Source organism: Rattus rattus, chromosome 2, assembly GCF_011064425.1.
Source record: "Rattus rattus isolate New Zealand chromosome 2, Rrattus_CSIRO_v1, whole genome shotgun sequence".
In the NCBI taxonomy this organism is placed as follows: Eukaryota; Metazoa; Chordata; class Mammalia; order Rodentia; family Muridae; genus Rattus; species Rattus rattus.
This window is the reverse complement of record NC_046155.1, coordinates 24,422,301-24,444,354: the sequence shown is the minus strand read 5'-3', so window position 1 is coordinate 24,444,354 and position 22,054 is coordinate 24,422,301. Positions and strand designations below refer to the sequence as shown.

The 22,054-nt window shown below is 45.0% G+C and overlaps 1 protein-coding gene across 1 annotated transcript in view; it reads left to right on the top strand.

Moving 5' to 3' along the window:
• Pip5k1b (phosphatidylinositol-4-phosphate 5-kinase type 1 beta) overlaps window positions 1-22,054 on the top strand; it is a 274,296-nt gene that overhangs the window by 245,733 nt on the left and 6,509 nt on the right. Inside the window, exon 14 of the mRNA XM_032891738.1 lies at window positions 16,998-17,112. Coding sequence (XP_032747629.1) covers window positions 16,998-17,112 — 115 coding nt within the window. The remainder of the gene's footprint in view (window positions 1-16,997; window positions 17,113-22,054) is intronic.

The window sequence follows — 22,054 nt, the reverse complement described above, 5'->3', positions numbered from 1 at the left end:
ACCGGGCTCCATGCTGGGCACTCAAGTCAAAGAACACCTGCGACTCTTGCTAGTCCCCAGGGGTGGACACCTCCACGTTCTTTCTGCATCACCTCTGACTTCCAACCGAGAAGCATTCTCATCCCTGGTCCAGCTTGGCAGCCAGTGTCGTGTAATTTCAAAGTATAAGGTGCCGATGGGGGAGGGAACCTTATGGTGTGTGGTGGATTTTGAGTGCTCAGTGGTCCCCAGAGACTCGCGCATGTGAACACTTAGGTGCCAGCTGGTGGTGCTGTTGTGAAGTTGTAGAGCGGGGGCAGGTGGGGACCATCTGGAGGAAGTAGGTGTTGGTGGGTTATAACCCAGTCCTACTTCCTGTCCCAGCTCTGCTCCCTGATCTTGAAAGAAATAACAGGCTCTGCCACACTCCCAGCGCCAGGCAAGGAGCCCAGCTCCCCATGGGGTCTCCCATCATGAAACCCTGAACCAAAAGAAACCCTCCTCTAAGCAGCTTTTTATCAGGCGTTGTATTACAGTGGTGACCATAGTAACCAACACAGCACCCCTGGGAAAGTCCATGCCTGCTACAGTCTACTTCAGACAACATGGTTCTACACCCAACCCTTTCACAAACTAAGAGCAGCTTAGCAAAGTTGTTTGCAAACCTCTAGCTTGACCAGAGGGATAGGAATCCTCTCCCATAAGTGAATGATTTCTGATTTCTGAATTAACGCTAAAGTGGAACCAAAAACCCAGAAGTTTCTATTCTTTGCTTTTTAAAAGGCCTGGAGAAATGGCTCCGCAGTTAAGAGCACTTGCTGCTCTCGCAGAGGACCTGGGTTTGGTCCTTCACATACACTTCATGCAGCTCACAGCTGCTAATATCTCCAGCTCCAAGGATCAGTGTCCTCTTCAGGCATGCCAGGGCACCGCCACTCACAGGCTACACACACATGCATGTGCATACACGCAAGCAATTTCTTTCCCTCCCTTCCTCCTCCTCCTCCTCCTCCTTCTCCTCCTCCTCCTCTTCTTCTTCTCTCTTCTTCTCTCCCTCCCTCCCTCCCTCCATCTCCTCTCTTCTTCTTCTTCTTCTTCTTCTTCTTCTTCTTCTTCTTCTTCTTCTTCTTCTTCTTCTTCTTCTTCTTCTTTCTTCTTCTTCTCTCTCCCTCCCTCCCTGTCATACACACACACACACACACACACACACACACACACACACACACACACACATGCTTAAGATTAAAATGAATAGGGCTGGAGAGATGGCTCAGCAGTTAAGAGCATTGACTACTTTCCCGAAGGTCCTGAGTTCAATTCCCAGCAACCACGTGGTGGCTCACAACCATCTGTACTGAGATCAGCTGCCCTCTCCTGTCTGAAGACAGTGACAGCATATGCCTATACATTAAACAAATAAATCTTTTTTAAAAGCTTAAAGTACCCCAGCTCCAAAAAAAAAGAGAAAAAAGAAAAGAAAAGAAAAAAGATTAAAATAAATATAATTTTAAAGGTAGTTAAGTATTCAGAGAGCAAAACCTTGGGCACAGGGGCAGAGGTGCCAGCTAAAGGAGCCCCCCTTGACTGAACTGAAACAATTTCAGCAATAAAACAGCATGGGTTGAGTTGTGGACACCCCTCCCCCAATTTAAAAAGTTCACTAGAATATGTGGATGTGAATCTGTGGTTAAAAAATGAGGGCAGAGGGACAAGGCTCCCACACAGGAGCTCTGCAAGTGTTCTGTATGGATGCCCTGTCTGCTGTAGGGAAACCAAGCATCGTCCCTTAGACCCAGACTGCAGGCTATGCTCAGCAGTGCCCTGCCCAGGGGGCTAGAGAGGTGGCTCAGGGGTTAAGAGCACTGACTGCTCCTCCAGAGGTCCTGAGTTCAACTCCCAGCAACCACATGATGGTTCACAACAATTTGTAATGGGATTCGATGCCCTCTTCTGGTGTGTCTGAAGACAGTGACAGTGTACTCACATACATTAGATAGATAGATAGATAGATAGATAGATAGATAGATAGATAGATAGGAAGAATACTTTAAAAATGGAAGAAGGAAGGGGACTTTATGATCTTGGAGCCTCATGTATATTGCCTTGGCAAAGCCATCAAGTATGATGTCATCAGTGACATCAGATTGACTGGATGTGAGGAGGACAGAAGTTGGCCCTTGTGGTCTTCCTCTGAACAGCTCATAATTACTGCCTAACCAAGAGGAAAACATCAGTCCAACCCAACTGAAGGACAAGATACCCTTTTCAAGTGCCCTGGTCGTTAAAAGAGGAAAACCAGTTCTGACAAACATCCACAGAGCCCAAAGAGAGATAGATGCTGGCAAGATACTGCATTGTATCCTGAACGAGAGAGAAATGGCACTTTAGGGAACACTGAATGTGTGTGTTTGTTTTCTAAAAGGAGTTGATGTCTCCTATGTCAGGTAGCATCATGAGACAGACACCCCACTGGAACCACAGCCTGCTGTCCCGGAGCATTACGTCATACTGTGAATATTAGGTAACCATGCTTTAAAACAGCCTCCTGGGGGCCAGAGAGATGGCTCAGTGGGTAAAGGCAGTTGCCACCAAGCCTGATTAACCTGCATCTGATCCTGGGGACCTACATAGTGGTGGGAGAGAACCAACTCTAGAAGGGATACCTGACTGTACACACTAAATAAAATATTTTTTTCAAATTGCCTCTTGACACTGTGAGTGGGTGTACATGCCTTTAATCCCAGCACAGAGGCAGAGGCGAGCAGATCTCTGAGTTCAAGGCCACCTTGGTCTGGAGAATGAGTTCCAAAATTGCTGGGGCTACACAGAGAAACCCTACCTCTAAATATTAATTAATTAATTAATTAATTAAAAAACCTTTTTACTTGAAACTTGAAATAATGGGAGATTGAATAAGCCAACTGTTTACATAGGGGACAAATAAGTCACCTCTGAGTCCTTTTGCAGACAGTTTAACTGTGGTTAGTAAGTGACATGGATTATATTTTAACCTGCTTTGGAATCCTAAACCCTATAAGCTTAGCTATGTCCAGCTTCGTAACTCATAGCTCAAACTTCCTAGCTTCCAGAACTTGAGGTAAAATCAAAGAATATTTTTTTTGTATGTGTGCCAAGTGTCAGAAGAAGTCCCTGCTTCTCCCTAGCTGCCCCTACTGGCTACACATTTGCTGTGACACACGCATAGCATCTCCTGATTCTTTTCTTTGCTTCCCTAACAAGTGATATTTTAGTACATTCTGTTTAACCTGAGCATTAAAATCCATCCTGAGGTGGTCAGTGTTAGGAGCTCTTGGAAGGAGGTATCCTCCCCACTCCCACCCTCATCCCAGCTCTTGCCTTCGCTCCATAAGACTTTAAACAGTGAGATTCGGGAGCCTAAAATTGTTGCCCATTCAAACAGCAACAGGCGAGGTTCCATGACATCCCAAGGTCCCCCAGATATGCCGGCATCATGCGGGGTAACCAGTCAGGTCTGGGCTTGAAAGCTGTGAGTCTTGGCACACAGTTCTTTGTTGCTTCTTGTGTGAAACCGTTATGATAACACCTACCCTGACAGGTTGTTAAAATTGTAAATTTGATTTGATAGTGAATGTAAAGTGTCAGGCTTAGAAACTCCAGGACTGGGAGGTTAGCGCTTCAGAGAAGGTGGAGGGGTGATGATTACTGTTCTTCAGTCTTAGCTGCAGTATGCTTAGAACTGTAGAATTTTTTCAATTAAACAATGCTAGAAAGAGGGAAATGTATTGGGGGGGGGAGAACATAATATCAGAATTTTCAAACAAGCCGTGTATAGGAAATTGCTGGAATGCAGACCAGCGCTCAGCAGCCTGTGTTGGGCCAGCACGCCAGGCTTCCTGGCAGGTCAGCATTCTCAGATCCTTGCACCTCAGTACACCTGCACTTTGCACCCAGCCCCTTCCAGGAACTGCTTTATGATCTTCGGGAAGAGACAGCCTTGTTCTCAGAAGGAAACAAACTTCAATTGGAAGACTGATGATAGATGTCTGAAAGAAGGTCAGACGTACATTTGCAAAGAAACAGAATCAGTATTTGTTCAGAACAAGTTGGGGGTTGCCACTGAAGATCTGGGAGTGTCTTAGTGGGTATTCAAGGAACGTCTCAAGGGGAAGGGAAGACTTTGATGAATAAAAGTCGCATTTCTGTGTCTTCCACCGTAGAGACAGAGACAGAATCAACATGGAGTGCAGAAAGGCTTCTGTCGATCTGTTCCTGTGCTGTTAGAAATGCTTCCAACTCTCAGAAATCATTAACCAGCCACCTAAGCGGCTTGAAGGAACATGTGTTTCCCCTGAAATTGTTGTTTTCCTCTGGAACCGTGTCATGTAGAATTACAGCTAGGGTTAATTACAAGTTGTCAAGGCCAGGCCGTGTGCCAAGTCTTCTAAATGCGTATCCATTATGTGCTTGCAGCAAGGCTGGCCTAAGCTCTCGTGATTACCACAGGCCCTGGGTTGCTCTTGGCAATTGGTAGAGAGTCTTAGACAGCAATATTGCACCAAGGGGAGCTATTTGAGACCATCCTTCCCTCAACGGGAGGAAACATCTCGAAGACAAAGTAGCTCGTTAACACGAAGACAGATGAGTTCTTATTCATCAAAAAGCCTCGGGGTTTATTTGCTCAGATAGGTTATGTCCTGTGTGTGAAGACACATTTTTAAATTTAGAGTTTTGAGAGTTGAAGAAAAAAGAACGAGCTATGACTTTTAAAAGATGGAAACGTCAGTGAGTTTTGTTCACTGAGCCGTATTCTTAGCACCTGTTAATGAACAAATCCCACCAGCCTATGGATGTGGGTGCCTTCTGGAGTTCCATCAGGATCTTTGGCTCCCTCACCAATATTCCCCCGTTCCGCCATTTTGCCAGTAGCTGCAGTTATTCTAATGGAAGCTGAGACTTCCAACAGCTTGTAGTAAAATTGACGCCTGATGTTTTCTCCTACCTTTCCTGCCACGGTGTACCGACTGACTCTTCTCCTGACTTAGGAAATTCAACTGTCACTTGTTTCAGTGTGACAGCTGTTACGCTCTGCTGCTATTAATCCCTAAATGGCATGAACTTTCATTTGATGAATTATTACGTCTTTAGAAGGTAGCGCTCAAAACTGATCTCCTGCTAAGTTTCTACTTTACTTCAGAAACTATGTGTATGTGTCTATATAGAAGAAGTACAATGTGGGCCACTCTGCATTTCTTCCTAGCGTTCGGTGACATTGCACTGAAAGGTTAAATTTAAAATTTTGTGACAATTGGTAAGCACGCTTGAGCCAGGGGTAGATTTATTGTCGATGATTATCTGCCGTATTAACTTGGAAGCACCCTGTTTCATTTTCAATGTCACACACGAGTGGAGGAAATAATCTTCCAGTATTGGGAAATGATTCTCCCCTGCATCAACGCAAGCACTCATACCATTGGCGAATGGTATGGTAGAGTTCTCTGAGAGTCATTTATCTTACTTCCATCTTGTTAAGGTAAAGTAAAACGCCAACCGGCATCTTGTCAGAACTGGACACTCATCAGTGGCAGGCATGGTCTAGACACAAATACAAAAGTTCTACAAAGTATACACAGCACTCTGACACTTAAGTGGGCCTTATAGGAAAACCGTTGTGGGTACTACTGTTAATAATTTATATAGTATATATTTACAATAGATATATATAAAGTGGATAAATAATATATACAATGACTATTTAGAACTTGTATATTTCACTATTTATAATTCACTGCACTATCCTTTTTAGCAAAATCCGTACATAGTAATGTTTTCGATAATGCTAACAATGGCTATTGCGAATTGATCCCAAGTGGCAGATATTGTAAGAGCTCACTTCACTGGATCTTCACAGAGGTTCTTATATTGCTGAAGACAATATAAGACCCAGGGACTTCTAGCAGTAGGTGGGAAAGAAGGCATTTGCAAGAGACATGGCAGATACTGGGACTTAAGTACTTTGTATCAACCCTGTGCTAACGAAAGGGATGCCCTACTCAGCTTCCGTCACGTCAACAACATACGTTATAAGGAGAAAAGGTGGAGCTGGAGAGACGGTTCCATGGTTAAGAGGATTTCAGTTCCTCTAAGGGACTCAAGTTCAGTCCCAAGAACCCATAATCCCCTGTAGCTTTCACAGGAGGAAAGCCGATGCCTCTCTCTGTCCTCCGCAGCCACCAGCATCCATGTGCACATCCCTCCACGAAGATACAAACATCTACATGTAATTAAAAATAACAAAAATAATATTTTTAAATAGAAAAGGTACCCAAGATGAGTCGGTTCCATTGCTCCGGTGGGCTTGACATGTGGCAAAGACAAAGAGCATAAGATAGAGTGATAGAGTGATGGCCCTCCCGGAAACAACAACAACAACAACAACAAATAAAACAAACAAAAAAAAAAACCAAAGAACCTGGGTCCAACTACCTCCTTTAATGGTTTGCTCAGAAAGATCTAAGGACCTCCCACTGTGTTCCGCCTTCCAAAGGTTCCACACTTCCCAACACCATCCTGGGAACCAGGCTCTGGACACATGGGCCCTCTTCTGGAAGTTTCCATGCAAACCATAGCAAAAGGCGACTTTATCCCCCACTCCATGGACATACGGCTAGAGCCTGTGCTCCCAGTGATGGAGTAACAGCCTGTGTCCAGCTAAATAGCCCTGTAGGTGGGCACCCAGGAGACAAGCGCCAAAGCTTCTGAGATACTTCTAAATTAACTCATCCGTGAGGAGACAGCCTCACTGAGGACGTGCTATTCTGGAGCTTCAGTGTGGATATTTTTAGAGCACTTGGATTAATTGCCAGCAAGCTATTTCATGCAAATAGGACATAAACACGTATGTGAATGATAGGCAGTTATTAAACGACTAGAGTTTAGATCAGACTCAGAAACAGATACCCAAATGCTCCTCAGATACATGAGCATAGGGGGTAATTCCAATGACAGATTTTGGGGGTTGGGGATTTAGCTCAGTGGTAGAGCGCTTGCCTAGCAAGCGCAGGGCCCTGGGTTCGGTCCTCAGCTCCGAAATAAAAAAAAAATTTAAAAAAAGGCATTTGTCCCCACACCTGACCAATGACAGATTTTAAACTGACCACCATACATCATGAGATACAAGACGCTCAAAGACAAAGGCAAGGCCTCGTCACTTCAGCATCAACCCTAGAGCGCCATCTCCCTCCCCTTTCTTGGCCATATTCCCTAAGACGGCTCTTCCTGGCCCTGCCTCATTCTCAAAGGTGTGCCATAGCATTTCCAGACTAGACGTCACTGCCTTTTCCATGCTCCCTCCTGCTTTAAAAGCAGTGGTTCTCAACCTTCCTAATGCCGCAACCCTTTAACACTGTTCCTCATGCTGTAGTGACCTCAACCATAAAATTATTTGTTGCTACTTCATCACTGTAATTTTGCTACCTTTATGAACTGTAATGCAAACATCTATGTTTTCCGATGGTGTTAGGTGACGCCACCCCCACCCCCCAAAGAACTGGTTGAGAATCACTGCTTCAGAGATTCTAAATCCACCTGCTTCAAAACCTCATTATTAAAAATGCATCTTCCTGGGTCAGTTGGGCATTTCTGTTGCACATTAAAGTTTGGGAATCTGGCTTATTAAGCAACTGGAATGAACTGACCTATGATTCAAACGTACCTGCTTCTGACCCATAACTCACAGTTAACACTTCGCTCTATAAAGAGTTACAATCAGAGATTATTAAGGCTCGCCCGTAATTCAGAAACCAGAGCGAGTTCTCCGTTCTTCCCAGCACAGACCATCTCTGCTGTGAGGGAAGCCAGGCAGGCGCCCCTCCCTTTGTGGTCACAAGAGCTCTGTTCCATTTATTTCCCCCTACACTGTTTATGTCCCTAATGATTCAGGACACGGTTTTTGACATGCACCTCGGAGACTAGCAGTTACCGTGATATTTTCCCATTATTCAAGTTGGAACCCGTAATTAGTGTGGTGTTGGCCAAGCCATGCATGAGAAACCCTCCTGTCATTTTTCGCCTCTTTGATGCTAACAGGCTCAGTAAAGCCGGGACCTGCATACGGCGTTCCAGTAGCGGTGAACCGTTATAATTGCAGACCGCGTCTTTGAGAGCCACGATGCCCTTCTAATCTGATCTCCAGTTGTTTCTTCCAGCAGCTTTTGCAATCTTAGTATTGACGGACTAAATGATGCCCCCTCGGTGTGAACATCTCATCGTACAATTAGAACCAGAGTAAAGTCTGAAGTCTGAGGCATAAGCACAGAAAAATAAGAGGTTTTGTTGGGTTTTACTGGGAAAAGCTTTATGTTTTTAAGAACAAAAAATATATAGTGTTTAACACGGGATAGGAGTTGTACTTTTTCAGGTACTTAAAAATACTATTTTTTTCTTATTAATTTATTTGGTTCACATACAAAGTAATGGGTTTCCTTGTGATATTTTTACACAGTGCGTTGCAAAACTTCATTCTCATTCCTTCCTTCCACTGCCGCCCCCCATTTCCTTGCCCTCCCTACTTTCTGATCCCTTCCTTCCCAGGTCACCCCACTTCTCCTTTCTTACCACACTGCAATACAGGTTTTTCTAAGGTTTATGTCTTCTTTCATATATGAATTCATATCAGTAAGAGTTCTTCCCAGTCTTGCACGGCAGCACATGCCTTTAATCCTAGCACTCGAGGCAGATACAGCAGCAGGTAGATCTCTGTGAGTTCAAGTCCACCCAAGGCTACATGGTGCACTCCAGGCTGTCAGGGCTCCTGACAGTGAGGCCCTGTCTGGAAAGGAGGGGGAGGAGGATGTTCTTCCCCCTAATTGGTGCTGTGAGTTTCTGGAAGGAGGGAGGGTTAGTGAATCTTTCCATTTGCTGAGTCCAGGCTTGGTATTAACCATTTAACCCACTGTGACTCGTGTGTGAGGCTGTCATATAAGGTACCACTGACTCGGTGGCAGTAACGTGACAGAAATGTGTCATCTCCCAGTTCTTCGAGCCAAAAGTCCCCAATGAAGGTACTGGCGGAGTCGTTGCTTCTGGAGACCGAAGAAACTTGTCCCAGCTTTTGTCCCAGGTTTTTGTGTGGCTTCTGGGAGTGTGCTGGAAAGCTTTAGCATTCCTGGAGTGTAGCCCTTTGCTTTTATCTCCACGTGAAGTTCTCCTTGCATGTGTTACAGGTTTCTCTCTTGTATAATGACACAGGTCATGTCGGAACAGGCTACCTCTGTGACTTCATCTCAACAACCCTGTGCCCATATAAGGTCACACTCTGAGGCACGCTGGGCTAAGACTGTTAACATACAAAGTGAGAGAGGTGCATCGGCTGGTGACGTCACCTCAGGAAAAGCGTGCACGGTCTGGGTTGATGGAAGCTGCAAACTGCCACCCAGGAAAGGTGCACCTTGTGGCCTAAACCTGAGGGGGTAGGGAGTGGGAGTGGTTCCTACGTGGGAACCACTTCCGCTCACCTGTCTTAAACTTTTATGGGTTCAGTTTGGCCAAGCAAAGGTGTTCTCTAGTCGGCATGTTGCATTTCTGACAGGCCACTTTCCTCTCACACTTTGTGAAGACAGAACATCTAAGGCTAAGAACCAAAATTCTTGGGGAGCCAAAGCACCTCACCAAATCCATACCCCCGGTTTTACAGAAGAGGCAAGCTGGGGTCCAGGATTGTTCCGTGTCTTACTCCATTTGGCATAGCTGGCTCCTCAGAGCACTCGCCTACCAGAGCTCAGCTACCCAGACTCTCACTCTAGCTCCTTCCTGTGACCTACTGCGTTAAAAAGTCCACGACTAGGGGTTGGGGATTTAGCTCAGTGGTAGAGCGCTTGCCTAGCAAGCACAAGGCCCTGGGTTCGGTCCCCAGCTCCGGAAAAAAAAAAGAAAAAAAAAAAAAAAAAAAAGTCCACGACTGATTGCCTTTGCATCCTGTTTCTACCTGGGGAGGGCAATCATGTCTGTTTTCGGAGAATATCTCCTTTCTGAGGTATTTGGGGAAATTCCTGAGTTCAAGACTATCAGATACTTCTAAGCCTCTCCTACGGGACCCACTCAAATAGATCGTCTCTCAGCGCCACAAATATGTGCTCTGGCCAGGAGTCATAGTTGATTGTTATGAAGAACACACTTTCCTAGACACCAGAAGCTATCCATGTTGCAAACTGTGATAGAAATTAATTTAATTACCAAGTATACATTTTGGTTTGTAGTTATTCTTGGTCTGGTTGGGGGCTGGAAAGATGTTACAATATCTTTGTTTATCTAATTGTTATGTGTTACAATAAAATACATACCTACTTGCTTTCTCTTATTAGCCATTTCCCAAACTCTTTTGGTTTGGGTGTTTGGTCTCCCAGTTTTAATGAGGTATTAGTTCTTTAAATATACAACATCGTAGTTTGATGTGTGTCTACGTTGTGAAATGCTGCCATGATCAAGCCCATGATATCACATGGTTAGATTTGGAGGTGACAAAACGACAGGCAGTTCTCTCATCAAATCTCAAATGTACAACGAAGTATCAGTAACTCTGGCCTCTGCACTGTGCACTGAGTCTCTAAAGACTGCACATCTGGCCTAGCCAAACCTTGGTACCAAATGACCAGCATCATTTCTCCATGTTTCCTTTTCCTCCTACATCTAAAAACCATCATTCCAGTCCCTGGTTTTATGAGTTGGACATTTCAAAATTCCGCACCAATGCAAAGCCATTCTGTATTTCTTCTTCTATGTCTGTCTTATTTCACTATGCATAACACCCAGTAAGTCTATCTGTGTGTTCATAAATGCCAGGGTTTCCTTCTTTTTCAAGACTGTATAATGTTCTGTAGTTTGCATATGTAGTGTGTGTGTATGTGTCTGTTTGTGTGTGTATGTTTGTGCATATGTATCCATCAACATTTAAAATGTTCTCCCAACTTTTTTTTGAAAGTTTGCTCTGTTGAAGGCCTAGCCATGTCCAAACTATTTACCAACTCGCCTCTTGCTTTCGATGTTGTACCTGGTGTGAAGTAGACTATCAATATGTCTTTGAATGGTTTATGATTTTGTAAATCAAAAGGTAGAAACTTTTTTAATGTTGATACATCGTTATTGAAATGTAATTAGAGAGCGATTAATTAAGAGAATTAAGAAAATTCTCATCAATAGCCAGGGCTAGCCCCAAACCCAGTATGCAGTCAGGCTAACCTTGAACTCATGCCTCAACTTCATGAGTGCTAGAAGTACAGGTGTGAGCCAGCACAGCTTGTACTTAAGTCTGTGTTGTGAACTGCTGGGATCGTCAGCAAATCCCTCAATGAACTGTTGACAAGCGTGTTTATGTTCACTGGTAGCCATGAAAGGCCAAGGCGGGGAGATCTCTCCCTTCTCAAGAACTTCCCTTCCACCTCTCCCACTTCCTGACTCCAAGGTCATAAAACTAACACTGCAGTTTGTCTATCTGTCTGTCTGTCTTACTCTGCTTTTGAGGGACCTTGGTCATTTACATGTCTTCCATGGTCTATCTCAATTAATGTTTTTGTGTTAGGGGAGATGAGGCTGTGTGGGGGAGAGATTCTTTAGTTTTTGTTCTTGGGGGGTTTTTTTGTTTGTGTTTTGGTTTGGGTTTGTTTTGGTTTTGGTTTTTTGAGACAGGGTAATCCTGGCTGTCCTGAAACTCACTTTGTAGACCAAGCTGGCCTCAAACCCAGAGATGTGTCTGCCTCTGCCTCCCAAGTATTAAAGATGTGTGGCATCACCGTTGAGCAGCCCCTCTGGCCCTTAGCACGTATATACCCGCCTTGAGGCGGTCTGTAGTCCATGGTAGAATGCTTATGTCCCCCTTTTGAAACCCTGGGTTCAATTCCTAATATTCTCAAAACCAAAAAGCATCATTTATTCCTGCTGCTTTTGACAAGGCCCAATAAGATGTCACTTAGAACAATCTGTCACTTGCCCATTTTTCTCTCGCTCTTCCTTATTAATGGAACCATTGTTGCTGGGACCCAGAGTCTCTTAGAAACACCAGACAGGCTGATTCTCAGCAGAGACTGGATGGATTGAGACCAGATTTATTTATTGTTGCTCCAGAGTTGGACCTGGGTTTAAGTCCAGGTGACCTGTGTTTAAACAGCATAGACTTAAGGCTGCCAGGTACAAGTACAGAGCAAGCAGCTTGGCCTTAGCGGGGTCTTTATAATGTAAAACATGATCACAACTATTTAACTAACTACCAGCTTTAATGGGCACATATGTGCGTGCATGTGTGTCTGTCTGGGCTGGGCTGCTAGAAAGACCAATGCCTGTGAGATGGTGAAGTTCCCGGAGGGGTCACCGTCCACACTGTGCTGGCTCCTCTCAGAGGGAAGCAGCTCGCTTCTGAGGCCAGCTCTCTGAGCAGCAGGCCCTTCCTGTTTCATTCTCTGTCTGTCAGTTCTAAGCCCCAGCTTTGTGCTGTCTCTGCAGCAGGCTTTATGCCCTGTACACAGGGAGGTTAAGCCATGCCCTGCAGCCACAGGCAGCCATCAATCAGTACTCAAGGTTGCCTGCTGCTCTGCACTCTGGCTGGAAACAGGCAGTCTGCTGGCCTAAAAATAGCAGGAGCGGAGCTGAGGAACAACAGCAGCCTTGCTCCTGACTGCAGGAGGAAAAAGACAGGCACTCTCTGAAAGGCAGTGCCCCCACCGGCAGAAGTGATTTAGGGGTCTGGACAGCAGACAGTGTGGAAGCTGCAGGCACTGTCAATGCCTCCCAAGTTCCTGGGTCTTTTGGGTAACCCTGTGAACATTCCTCCTCACTTAGCTGAAAAGTACCACGTGTTGGGATTCTGTCTTGGAGGGACATCTCCCAGCATGCAATGGGAAGTCTGGTGCCAGTCCCAGAGAAAAGCAACAGCCTCTCCCCTCCCCCATCAGAGTACAGCTCAGGGTGGCATTTTTGACCTTCCCTTCCCACCTGGGCATTATGGAAACAAAAGCAGCATGTGGCTCTAGGGCTGAAGGAGATTTGGCAGCCAAGGGAGTCTCAGCTATATTTCAGGTTTTCCCTGTATGGAGAGCTCTCTGCTCCCAGTGCTAGTGGTTAATGTTACAGTAGCAAAGCTACGAATACCAAAGCAGGAGTCCCTTCCAGGCCCTTGTGATAAATCCATCCATGCAAAGAGACTTCATCAAAGGGCAAGGCATGATTCCGGAGCTGAAAGGATGGTGCTGCTCCCCTGTGTTGGGAACGAAAAGCCTTCTTTCTGGTTGGCCTTTCTCGTGCACACATAGTGGGGCTTGGTGCCTTGAGTGATTCTGTGAGATGGGCTGGCAGGATTCCTCTAGAGGTGAGGAGCCAGGTTTCTGTGCCCAGATGATGACCCGCCCTGCCTCATACCAGGCCTTCACAGAAGCAGGGCCTACGCTGGGCTTCTACACTTCCTTTGGAAACCTTGGGGGTCCCCCCCCCAACTACAGTCAGCTTTAAAAGACAAAAGCTCTATAACACAGGGCAGCCTGAAGTGTGGCACGAATTTTTTATGCAAAGGTGAAGAGGGAGCCAGACTCTTCACTGAGCCTTGTAGCCTTGACACCAGCAACTTTTTTCTTGGCAGGGCCCAGCAATCATGACACTGTGCCCAGAGACAAAAATATCATGCTAGCTCGCCATTGGCCTGGCATTAGCCAGTATTTACATAGCCTCAGTAGCATGAACTCTGTGTATGGATATCTTAATTTTGGAGGCAACTCACGGAGGAAACAAAATTCTAGGTATCATTGTAAGATAGAATATAAGTTGTAGCAGCCGTTATGAAATGGGTGCAGATTTATCTTTTAAGTGTCCAATACAAAGTGAGAGACAGAAGATGAAGGGAGAGAAGGCAAAGATGGGGTAATATGGAATACTAATGGATATATGATGTGTGGGTGGTGGGATTAGAACACAAACACAATTTGTAGTTACAAAATAATATATACATATATTATATGGCATATAACATATATAATACATACAAGATAACATATATGTTATGTAATGTATGGTGATATATACATTATAATATAGCATATATGTTATGTTATATAATATATAATGACATGCACATCATAATATAACATATATGTTGTATAATATACATGTCTATATTATTTTGTAGCTACAAATTATGTGTAAGTGTTTTAATGTATATAATGTCATATACATTCATAATATAACATGTAGGTGTGTAATATACAATATATAATATGTTACATAGTATATGTGTATGTGTGTGTATATACAGATATGCAGGTGTTCTCAGGAAACAGTATGAGAAAAGGTACGGGGAGCCAGGGGATGCCTCCATTGAGAGTCTTTTATTCCAAGGTTCATGAAAAGATTTGAAGGGGATTGGAGTGTTTGGCAGGGGTTAAGAGCGTTTGTTGCTCTTGCAGATTCCCAGCACCCACTTGGCAGCTCACAACTGTCTGTAACTCCAGTTCCTGTGACTCTGAGGCCCTCTTTTGACCTCCAAGGACACCAGGCATGGGCATTCGAACAAAGTGCTCATTCACAAAAAGGGAAAATAAACCTTAAAGAATTTTTCACCAAAAAAAAAAAAAAACCTAAAAAGATCAATGTTGATGGGAAGGAACTTCCTCACGGAGGAGGAGTGCTGGCCACAGCTATAGCTTCCCACCCTAACTCACACATGTCGTGTGATATGGGATTCTATTTCTTTTTTAATCAAGGCAGTGCCAAGGTGGCTTTTAAGAGACAAGCACTGTGGCTAGTTCTGTCTGTTCCCTGAACACATGTGTCCAGGAGAATGGGCTGTAAAAACACTCATTAGGTCAGCAGACAGAAGTCAGGGTCCCGGGCTTTGGAATTATTGATGACAGTTTGCATAGTCCAGGCAGACTAATGCTCTGCGTGACGATAAACTGGTATCACTTGCCAGATAACAGCCTTCGTGGCATCAAAGGACTGTAACGTCCACAGCCAGAGGGACCACAAGGACCTGGGTCCCCTGCTCGTCTGTGAGAAGCCTGAGGATTATCAAGAACAGAGTGGCAAGGGCTACCAGGACCTCCTAGGTTTGGATGCAAAGCCCGGTGCAGCTCCCTGCACATTAGACAAGATGATTCGGACCTCAGAAGGTCTGGGTGAACGGAAGAATGGCAGAATGGATGGGACAGAACCCAGGCCAGCTGCCAGGCTCCTAAAACAAGTCACGCAGCATCTGTTTTAAAACAAATCTTCCCTCTGACCGCTAGATTCTGAGAGCCTTTCTCCCAAGAGAGAGGCCCTCACTTCCAAGTAAATCCTAAAACAGAACCTAGGAAAATCATAGGCTGAGAAAAATGTAAATTGATTACAAGTAGATGGGTGCCTGGGAAATTAACAGTGGTGCAGGAAAGGAAAAAAAAAAAAGGCAAGAATGAGAATATTCCCAATGGACATTCTATTAGCATTTGAGCTAAATCCTTTGGGGGACGGATTTTCTTCCGCGTGGAGCATCATTAAGGGATACAATTTGCTGTGGATGCAGTGACTAAAGTTGGGGTTTATTCCTGCATCATCTCTTCATGCTTCATAGTTAAGTTTCACATCTCATTATTTTTAAGTGGCAGTGGACAAACACCTATTCATGCCTGTCGCCCGGGAAGACCACAGATGGGATTCCTTACACCTGTACGATGGCCTGACCATCACCCACAGTCCCAACACCAGTGTCACCCTCCTGCCTCTGGTGTTCTGTCCTCGAAAACCATGGGAAATGTCCACTGCTTAAAACCATTGCTTTTATTTCGGATGCGGAGGGATAATTGCGCATCCCTGGCTGATACCCAGTTTAAATGCTGTCGAGACAGACCAGCTCAGTCTTTAATCCCAGCACTGAGGAGGCAGAGGCAAATGGATCTCTGAGTTTGATGCCAGCCACCTACGTTGCCAGCCACCTAGGGAGTCCACACAGGGCATCCTTATAGAGTAAATGGTAGCAGTTCTCTGTGTTGTCATTTTGGGTGTGGTCCTTGGATCAGCCTAGCATGAACATCACCTAGGGCTTAGTCAGAAATGCAATTTATGGACTCTACCAGACCCTTTGATTCATACATCCTAATGGAAAGGTCTAAGAAGTTGCATTGTGACCAACCAACCATCCAGAGACCATATATGTACAGTGACTCTGAGAACCACTGGGCCATTGAACTTTTCAGGTCCAAAAACAGGAAGAAAAGAAAGAGAAGGAAAAAAGAATTCTGGGAGAGAGGGAGGGAGGGAGAGAGAGGGGAGGGAGGGAGGAAAGAAGAAAGTGGAAGGGCTGCTCCCCGATCCATTTCGTAAACTATCAATGTATGGATACATGAGAGGGGCAGAGCAGTCAGACGTGAAAACAAACCGCTCAAAGTCAGAGCCAGCCGGAGGCTTCGAGATTCACAGAAGCCATGATTCCCAAGACATGGGACCCACAAATCACCTCCTACAAACATCATGAACTGTCACACATGTAAGAGGGAGGGAAAATGATCTTATTGGTACACTTTATTTAAACTAACAAAGCTACTTACTAATAAAATAAAACAGTTTTTAAAAACTTAAACCTAAATAGCCACATTTTCAGAGTGACTCACCAGGATAGATACATAGATACATAGATTAGATAGATGATAGGTGATAGATTCGATAGATAGATAGATACATACATACATACATACATACATACATACATACATAGATTAGATAGATTAGAGATAGAAAGATAGATAGATACATAGATTAGATAGGGTTAGATAGATTAGATACATGGAATAGATAGATAGATAGATAGATAGATAGATAGATAGATAGATAGATAGATAGATAGATGATAGGTGATAGATTAGATAGATGATAGATAGATAGATAGATAGATAGATAGATAGATAGATAGATAGATAGATAGATAGATAGACAGACAGACAGACAGACAGGCCAGAATCCACCACCACAATCTGTCCTTGGATCTGTTCTGCAGACCACAAATTCATTGTTCACCTTTGTTCTTCCAGCAAAGGGTTACCTTCCAGTTCAACCTTCACCTTGGAAGAGGGGACCATCTACCTGACTGCTGAGCCAAACGCCCTGGAAACGCAGGATGACGCCTCCGTGCTGGATGTCTATTTAGTGAGTGACCTTCCTCCACTCTTCTCAGCTCCCTGTTGGCAAATGGGCTGAGGCCTTGACTTACACAAGACTGTAAAGGCAGGCATGTTTGGGGTTTTTAGAGAAATGATTGCCTCCTGTCCCTTCCACAGGTCACAAGTCTTCCCAAGCCATGTGGCCCCCATAGTTTGTTCCAATGTTGGCAAGATTGGTAGCTTAATAATACTAATTCAGCAAATCAAGGACCAGTCCCCTAAATGACCCCATCAGTGGGGTCTCTAACCATTACCTGCTCAAGCCAATGTGGGCTGCCCCAGGTGGGTATTGATCGGAAACAGTGGCATTCCCACTGCCTCTCTGGATGGGGCTGGATTCCAAACAACCCAGGGTACTGCTAGTGGTCCCTACACAGCTTGCCTAGGCTTTGAAGATACACTCTTCACCTGTTGCAAAGTCAGATGAGTTGTCAATCAGAGGAGCGGGCTCCTGCTGTCCCTACCTGTCTCTGCTTCTCCTAGATCACTTGCCTTGAGTCATCCCTTCTTTGGGCTTTAGTGTTCTCATCCATTAAATGGATGACTGAATGCTCTCGATGCCCAGGGCGACTTTAACAGGATCATTCATTCTGAATCACAGGGAGTCGCACACGGTTGGCTCTCCAAAGTAGGTCCAGTCGTTCTCCAAATTCTGTAGCTTTATTACCTCCTCTACCATTACGCCTCACGTAAACTTTAAGGCAATACATCTGGAACATTTGACGCTATTAATTTGTAGTTCTGGGATGTGTTTTCTTGCTGGAGATGTTCTGGTTTTTTTTTTTTTTTTTAACATCGTCCTACATCTGGAAAGGCTTCTTGCCTACTCTTCAGTGTTTTCATTTGCCTGTACATTATGGAAGAATGATAAAGAAAATCCAGTCTGGACTGGGCAGTGTCTCTCTCCTTTCTTTTTGACCTAATTCAAAAGCTCTGGGTCCCAGCCATTTTTTTATCCCAGCCATCTTTAATTGGAAGGCCCTGGAGGCTTCTGGGTTGACTTCTCTTTGGTGTTGTCACCCAGTGTAGTGTGAGGTCTCTCGTGAGGTTTATCCCTTGAAGTTCCTTCTTGGTAGTGATATCCTAATCCACTTTGGGCTTTACTGATCCGCTAAGTATTTAATTTATATCCCTGTTAAATATGCAGATTTAAGCCACATTGATTTGTGTATATCAGGTAACATGAGATTTCCTCTTAGGGATCCACCCAAGCTTGCGCCTGTGGGCTGTGGTGGCCTTGTGACTTTCCTCTGTAATTTGAACTGGAATTTAAAAGGATGGTTGACCTCAGAAGAGAACAACAGTTTCATCATTCAGTGTCTGGGGCATTTAATTCAGGTCCTTCCGATGTTTCCTCCCACACTGCTCTCTGGAGGCCCTGCACCTTTCTGGTTCATTTGCAAATATTCAAACCAAAGGGAGATTTTTTTTTAAGATGGCTTTATTCAGTGACCAAAGATGCTTCCTGTTGAATGCTGAGCTGATGAGCCACAGATTGGGGTATTGAAAAGCAAACAACAGAACTGACTAGGGACGAGCTGATGGGATGGGAGCTCCTGCCATCCTCCTATCACGATAGTCTCCAATATCCTCAGACACCCATGCTGCCTGTCACCGCTGATCCTAAGGCAGTCCCTGCCTGCTGTAGAATTTGATGAGGCTGGGGAGAAGAACAACAAAAAGCCGTTCCCACTGGGAAATGGAGTGGGAGAGAGTGCCCTTTCATGGCTCCCGGGGAATGGGTTGTCAGAGAGAGATGGAGGAATTGCATTTTTTAATAACAGAGAAATCTAAAGGATGGCTGCCACCCAACAGCCCCTTCTTTACTTCTGTTACTCCCGTTGCCTTTACACTGGCCACATTAGCATCCTCTCAATAACGTGCCCTTTATCTGTGAAAGTGCTTCTGCAAAATGGCTGCTTGAAGTGCAAAAATAACTGCATATAAGGGAAAGAAACAGTTAAGCCTTTTTTTTTTCTTTTTGCCATACTCTATTGGAGATTAGCGTGCTGACCGGCAGCCCTTGGACAGCGTGATTATTCAGTGTGTTTGGGGTGGTTAATGGTACTCTTTGATCATAGGAAGAAGGGCGGCAAAGAAGCGAGAGAGATTGAATAAACAGCTGCCACACCATGATGTCTGAGGAAAGCCTGAGAAAATACCAAGACAAACACTCAACAAATTAGGTCACAGGGGTCTTAGAAAACTCACGGGGGCTTTTGGCAAAAAGAAACTGAGTTTCTGGATTTGAAACCTTAGGCTTGGAGATGAATGACCCCTACACAGCCACACTGCATCTGTGAGGGTCTCTCCAATCATTACCTGCTTAAGCCAGTTTGGGCTGCCCAGGGGGTGGGGGTGGGGGTTGATTGGAAATAGTGGCATTCCCACTGCCTCTCTGGATGAAGCTGGATTCCCAGCAACCTGAAGTTGCTGCTCGCACGCCCACTGGGGTTTTGTGAGAGCAGGATATGGAGAAAAGGCACACAGTATCCCAGGTTGACATTCCAAACTGGAATGTCTTTCCGGTTTGTCACCTGCTAGCACCGTAGGGAACTGAGATTTCAGAAAGTAAAACAGGGCTCTTAGCCCAAAGTGCTTGATTCCTTAAGTTATTTGACCAAATAATGCTTTTAAGACCCATGAAAGAACTGGGGTGGGGTGGGGGTGATAGATGCAGATGTAGTGGCAGACATAATTTGAGTCCAGCGCTCATGAGGCAGAGATGGGCAGATCTCTGTGAGTTCGAGACCAGCCTGTTCTACATAGAAAGCCTCTCTCTATGTCCCAGCCCCTCTGGCCGTATTGTTTCTCTTTAAGGGTCTGTGTCCGTTCCCTTCTCGGTCCCAGGTTGCCAGGGTTGTCTTGTCTCCTAAGATTCTCCAACTCTTGAGAATGAAAGTGCTGAGAGGAAGCCAGCACTACTGATGTGAACTCAATGTCTTCCAGGCCTAGAACCTGCAGGGATCGGATGGTGAAGTTATGCCAGGCTAGATCTTGTGAACGTTTCACGTCACACCCTTAGGCCTTTGAACTTGACTTCACTCATGCAAATTTCCTCCCTGATCTCTGAGGTTTAAGAGGAAGGTGCTCAAGGACCATTGAATAATTTAAAAAAATAATAATAAGGATTGGGAAGATGGCTTAGCAGTTAAGAGCACAGGCTGCTCTTCCAACGGAATTGGAAGTTCAATTCCCAACACCCTCATGGCTGCTCGGGACTACCTGTAACTCCAGTTCTAGGGAATCTAGTGCCCTCTTCTGGCCTCTACAGGCACCAAACATGCATGTGTTGCACAGATACACCTGCAGACAAATACATATACATATAAAGTAATAAAATAAAATTTAAAAAATATAAACAAAGCTGACCAAGTCTGATAATACGTGAGGGGGTGTCGAGAGGAGGAGCCCGAGGGCCTGGCTTTCCCTCATTTGTCGGCTGCAAGGAGTTACCACAAACTGTGACTTAAGCAACAGAAATGTGTCACCTCCTAGAGGCCCCAGGTAAGAACGCAACATACCCACAGTGCTTTGTTTCCAGAGCAGGTGTGCGGACAGATCCCTACCTGTGCATGCAACCTCTTCAGCCTTCACATGTTTCCTGGTAGCCACATGCACTTTTCCTCTGACAGAAAGAAGCCAGAATGACAGCCACAGACTCACTGATCGGTGTCCCTCTTTTCCATAAACCCTCTGCTGCCACCTACTGGTAAAGTGGCAGCTCTGCCCATGGTGGTGGTGGAGGTGCGGGGCTTTACTGAAACCTAATGAAGAATGAGTATGGGACTCAATAACCTGTCTCCTCTCTATGCACTGTCCATATCCCTCCGGCATAGTGTGTCTCAGTTCATCAGGGACCAGGGTCTCTGGGCATCAAAGGCATCTCACACCACAAACCCAGCATCCGCCATCTCAGGTTGGCCTGGAGGCTGCAGTTAGAACCGTGCACAACAGAGAGGAGCGGCTCATCTCCCCTCAGGTCCCAGCATGCACTTCTCATCCACTCGAATCTCTTTGAAAGCCATCTCTTGGCAGTTTAATCCAACATAGAAAATGCTGCTTCTGTAGTTCAGACAGCGAGTGTAACAAACTATCGACAAACTCCGGGCGCTGCGGCTTCCTTTCTTGTCTCTGCCCTGTCCTGTTTCCACAAGCTGAAGAACTGATCAGTAAAGGGGGATAGGATTACGTATACTAAAATGAAAACATAGAGGCTTTAAAGACAAGAGAACTCTTTAAATCCTCGCGGCCCCTGTTTCAGTTTCTGTTTGCTAGAGCTGTCACAACAAACACCAGAATAAGTCACTTAAGAGGACAGAAAATTCTTCTCTCGGGTCTCTATAGACTTGGGGTTCAAGGTCAGGTATCAGTGGGGTCCCTCGCTCTATTGCTGGGGAATCTGCCCAGGCCTCTCTACTTGTTACAGATAGCTGTCTTCTTCCTGGGTCTGCACAGCATCCACTCTGTATGTGTCTGTGGTCCAAACTTCCGGTGTCTAGAACAATGATTTCCAACCTTCCTAATACCATGATCCTTTATTACGGTTCCTCGTGTTGTGGTGATGCCCCAACAATAAAATTATTTTTGTTGCTACTTCATAACTGTAATTTTGCTGCTGTTATGAATTGTCATATAAATATCTGTGTTTTCCGATGGTCAAAGGCAACCCCTGTGAATGGGTCATTTGTCCCCCAAAAGGGTCATGACCCACTGGTGAGAGCCACACTCTAGTAGGGCACTAGTCCTGATGAAGACCTTCCATCTCATTTAACCTGATCTCCTTTGTGAAGACCCAATCTCCAGACAAGGCCATGCTCTGGGTGACTGACAGTTAGGGGCCTCCACATTAGAGGAACACCAGTTAACTCGTGACATCCACCATGTTCTCTAGAAAAAAAAAAAAAAAAAAAAGCAGTACTACCTCT